At 51.6% G+C, this 1721-nt stretch overlaps 1 protein-coding gene across 1 annotated transcript in view; it reads left to right on the top strand.

Moving 5' to 3' along the window:
- Window positions 1-1721, top strand: part of arhgap28 (Rho GTPase activating protein 28) — a 14431-nt gene that overhangs the window by 9669 nt on the left and 3041 nt on the right. The window contains 3 exon segments of the mRNA XM_008302298.1: window positions 184-310; window positions 447-524; window positions 959-1112. Coding sequence (XP_008300520.1) covers window positions 184-310; window positions 447-524; window positions 959-1112 — 359 coding nt within the window.

Here is a 1721-nt window from a genome sequence, read left to right as displayed (position 1 = left end):
GGTGGTTCTAGAGGTCTTTAGTTCTAATGGTTCTGTATTTGGTCCAGTTGGTGGTTCTAGAGGTCGCATGCTCGCGGCCCTTCACTGTGGTCTCTACCTTCAGTTCTATGTAGGAAACAAAACAAGAGGTTTGTTCTGTAAGAATATTCAGAGAACGTTACATCGTTGATGGTCATGTTGGAGAAGACCTTCTGTCTCACCGACTGTCTGTCCATCAGACTCTGGTGTGTTCGGCGTTCCTCTGAACTCACTGTTGGAGAACGACAAGAAAAAGTTTCCTGGAGTCAAAGTTCCTGTCATCTTCCAGAAGGTAAAGAACCCGTCTGTCTCTCTGCCTGGCAGCTGAGATGTTAGCTTAGCATCTCTACTGATTCCTGAAGAACCACATGCTAATGTGGCTGTGTGCTACCAGCTGACTGTTCCCATGATGCACTCTGTTTTTGTAGCTGTTGTGTATCTTAGAGCAGACAGGGCTGCAGACGGAGGGGATCCTCAGAGTTCCAGGATCCGCTGCCAGACTGAAGGTAGGACGTCCAGCTCAGAGGAACCCACAGACCCTCACTCATCCTGCACGCTAAACACACTCGTGTTCCCCACTGCACCACACATGGCTCTACTGTCCTTGTGAGGACCCTCAACTTAAACCTCAGTGTTTTCATTTAAACGCTCTGAACCACAGCATCAGTTTCTGGTCCTGCAGCTCTGTGGAACCAGAACCACACGAAGGAGGAGACAGAACTCAGAGAGGTTTTCGGTCAGCAGGACTCAGTTACAAATCATTTCCAAAAGTTTCTATAAGACTCACAGAAAAGATGTTCCACCATCAGCTGAATGTATCTCCAACATGCCTCCTCTGTTCTCTGGTTCTGATCCATGCTGCATGTATTTGTTGGTATCACTTGTGTCATTTTGGTATTGTTTAAAGGAATCCTGCTTTTCACTGTCTGTCTGTCTGTAGTACCTGCGCAGAGAGTTAGACAGGTGTTGTGGAGCCTTCGACTGGTCTGCAGTCAGACAGGTGGACGCTGCAGGTTTGCTGAAGCTCTTCATCAGAGAGCTGCCAACACCTTTGCTGACCCACACTCACCTGTCCACCTACCGCTCAGTGCTGGGTACACACACCTCGCTCTCTAATTGGACNCACACTCACCCACACTCACCCCCTCCCCTCCTCCCACACACTTGCCGCTCGGCGGTCGGTCGAGACAAGCTGATTGGCTGCTGCGGGACACTCCGTACTCGGAGGGCGTGGCAGAGCACAAAAGGGGCGGGACTTGCTGGGACTGCCTACGTTTCCATGGAGACAGTGAGCTGCAGGTGAGTGTGATCTGCTGCATGCTGGGAGGGACAGTCTCCTCCCACTCAGACCTGCCCAGTGGTTCCTGATTGGTTGTAGTTTGTACCTGTCTCTCCCCCCGAGGGTCTCACCTGTGCAGACGACCTGTCGTCACGTGACCTCACTCGGCTCGGCTACATCTCCCACATCGAGCTGTCCACCTTCCTGCTCACTCTGGGTGTCCAAACCAAACGCACCCGCCCGCCGCGCCGCAGGACCTGGGGTGCGCTTCATTTTTACATCACTGTTTGAACGCAGGTTTGAGACAGCACACAGAAGGCTTTAAACCAATAGGATGTCAGATCGGTTAGAGGAGGCCGCTGATTGGATGGTTGGTGCAAGTGACATCCTTCACTTTTGTTCTAATGGTGCTTTATGTGGTCCA

This window comes from Stegastes partitus, unplaced genomic scaffold (genome assembly GCF_000690725.1).
Source record: "Stegastes partitus isolate 25-593 unplaced genomic scaffold, Stegastes_partitus-1.0.2 Scaffold1790, whole genome shotgun sequence".
Taxonomy (NCBI): domain Eukaryota; kingdom Metazoa; phylum Chordata; class Actinopteri; family Pomacentridae; genus Stegastes; species Stegastes partitus.
The sequence above is the reverse complement of the archived record's forward strand: the minus strand, read 5'-3'. Positions and strand labels throughout refer to the sequence as shown.